Source organism: Seriola lalandi, unplaced genomic scaffold (genome assembly GCF_002814215.2).
Source record: "Seriola lalandi dorsalis isolate HSWRI2012SDOR001 ecotype SW California unplaced genomic scaffold, Sedor1 jcf7180002054887, whole genome shotgun sequence".
NCBI classification, from domain to species: domain Eukaryota; kingdom Metazoa; phylum Chordata; class Actinopteri; order Carangiformes; family Carangidae; genus Seriola; species Seriola lalandi.
The window spans coordinates 1,050,322-1,052,105 of record NW_019525439.1 but is presented as its reverse complement, the minus strand read 5'-3'; the positions used below and the strand labels follow the sequence as shown (position 1 = coordinate 1,052,105).

At 41.6% G+C, this 1,784-nt stretch overlaps 1 protein-coding gene across 1 annotated transcript in view; it reads left to right on the top strand.

Moving 5' to 3' along the window:
• The window catches only part of LOC147817803 (uncharacterized), a 17,846-nt gene extending 17,711 nt beyond the window's left edge, over nt 1-135 (top strand). The window contains exon 5 of the mRNA XM_087180080.1: nt 7-135. Coding sequence (XP_087036206.1) covers nt 7-135 — 129 coding nt within the window. The remainder of the gene's footprint in view (nt 1-6) is intronic.
• Nucleotides 136-1,784: the final 1,649 nt, after the last annotated feature.

The window sequence follows — 1,784 nt, the reverse complement described above, 5'->3', positions numbered from 1 at the left end:
GTGCAGGGTCAGTTAGATGACGTAGCACCCTCCTTCACACAGCAAGGAGTAACACAGCACAGTTCTCACGCTGTTAAACACTGGCCCACTGCCACTGACTGGGCTTCCTCTGTCCACTCTGATACCTCCCACTAATTGGTGAGTGGAAGCAGCTGCATGAACCGAAGCTGCTCCACAGGAGGAGAGGCAACACCTGAGCAGGAGAGAGAGCAACAACACAAGACAACACCAAACCACAGTGCTAGGGTGGTAAGACTGTAGAGACCTGTTCAGTGTTGTCACACTAATAACAACTCACCAACAATAATAAAACCATCTACACGGCTCAGAGACATTAATGTCCCAGTGTCTCCAACCAAGGAGGAAATAAAAGAAATAAATCAGGTCGCACCATCATGTCTCTGTCTTCTAAAATACTGATGATCAATAATCACCTCAATCTCTCTGAGATCCTGATCTTGATCTTGTCATTATGAGATCTGTTGTTGTATTTAGGAGACAGTAAATCTTAACTGTGACATACAGATGTCATAACTACACAGAGACCTGTAGACTGTCCTCCTGTAACAAACCAGCCCACAGCTCGTCTGTCAGCAGGTTGTTATGACATCATAGTTAGGTTTGTTGCTGTCTCTTATACACATCTCCTGAGGCTCTCAGTGATGAAGGTTTATGTCCAGAGGAAAGACTGAAAAGATGTGTATAAGAGACAGGTCCTGAGGCTCTCAGTGATGAAGGTTTATGTCCAGAGGAAAGACTGAAAAGTTGTAAGAAATGAGGTTTACAGTGTCTTTGTCCAAGAGGCTCCAGGTGGTCGATGACTCTCTACAAGTTTGGAGGTTGTTGGTTCAATCCTGAGACAGATTTAACTTTGAAAGCCAATGTCCAGAGGAAAGGCTGAAATTCTCCAAGAGAAGAAGTGGTTCTTGTTTCTATGCCAGTCTCTCCAGCTGCTGGACGACTTGTCAAAGGTTTTGAGGTCATATGTTTTAATCCTCAGTGACTCAGTGAAGTTTGAATTCCAACATTTTAGTTTACACTGCAGTTATGTTTTCATACTGGAATAATATTCATTCTGATGTTCAGTTTTATTCCTGTGTTTTATATAAAGTTCAACCCCAGAGGTCACATGTGAGAAGAACCTTTAGAGCGTAGATATTAGTTTCAGGGCCGTTGACTTCACATCAGGTGTAATAACCAAGAGTCTCAGCTGTGAGAGCCTCAAGATGCCATGTCTCCTGTTCTGTGGTCCACTGTACATTTCATTATTAGGTTCAGTGATAGTTATGTTAGTCACTGAGGTTCAGGCCTCACTGAGTGTTGACTTACAGTATTTTACACTGGAATCAAAATTCCTCTGTTATTGTAAATTCTCCAGTTTAAACAGAAAGAAGCAGCATTCTTGCATGAATGAGTCGTGTTGTGGGTCAGTTATTTCTGCCTTTAGGGAAGTACAATCTTCGTTTCACAGTTTGAGCATGATATTTTTAGAGCTGGTTTAAGCAAAGAGCATCCAGACAAATGTTTTATTAACAGCTGAGATGTTGAACAGAGGGAAACAGACGGTATCAGGTTGGTGTCAGCAGATACCAACATTTCTTTCTGTCATTCTTCTACCTTTTTAATTCAATTTCAAGTAATTCATTAATTAACTGTGCAAATCGTGTGCACACCATACACTCAGTTTATTAGGAACACCAAGCTGAAACTAAACAGTCTGACTCCACAGTGCTGCAGTAAATCCTCCTTCATGAAGGATCTAATGTTCAGTTTCTATTGACACT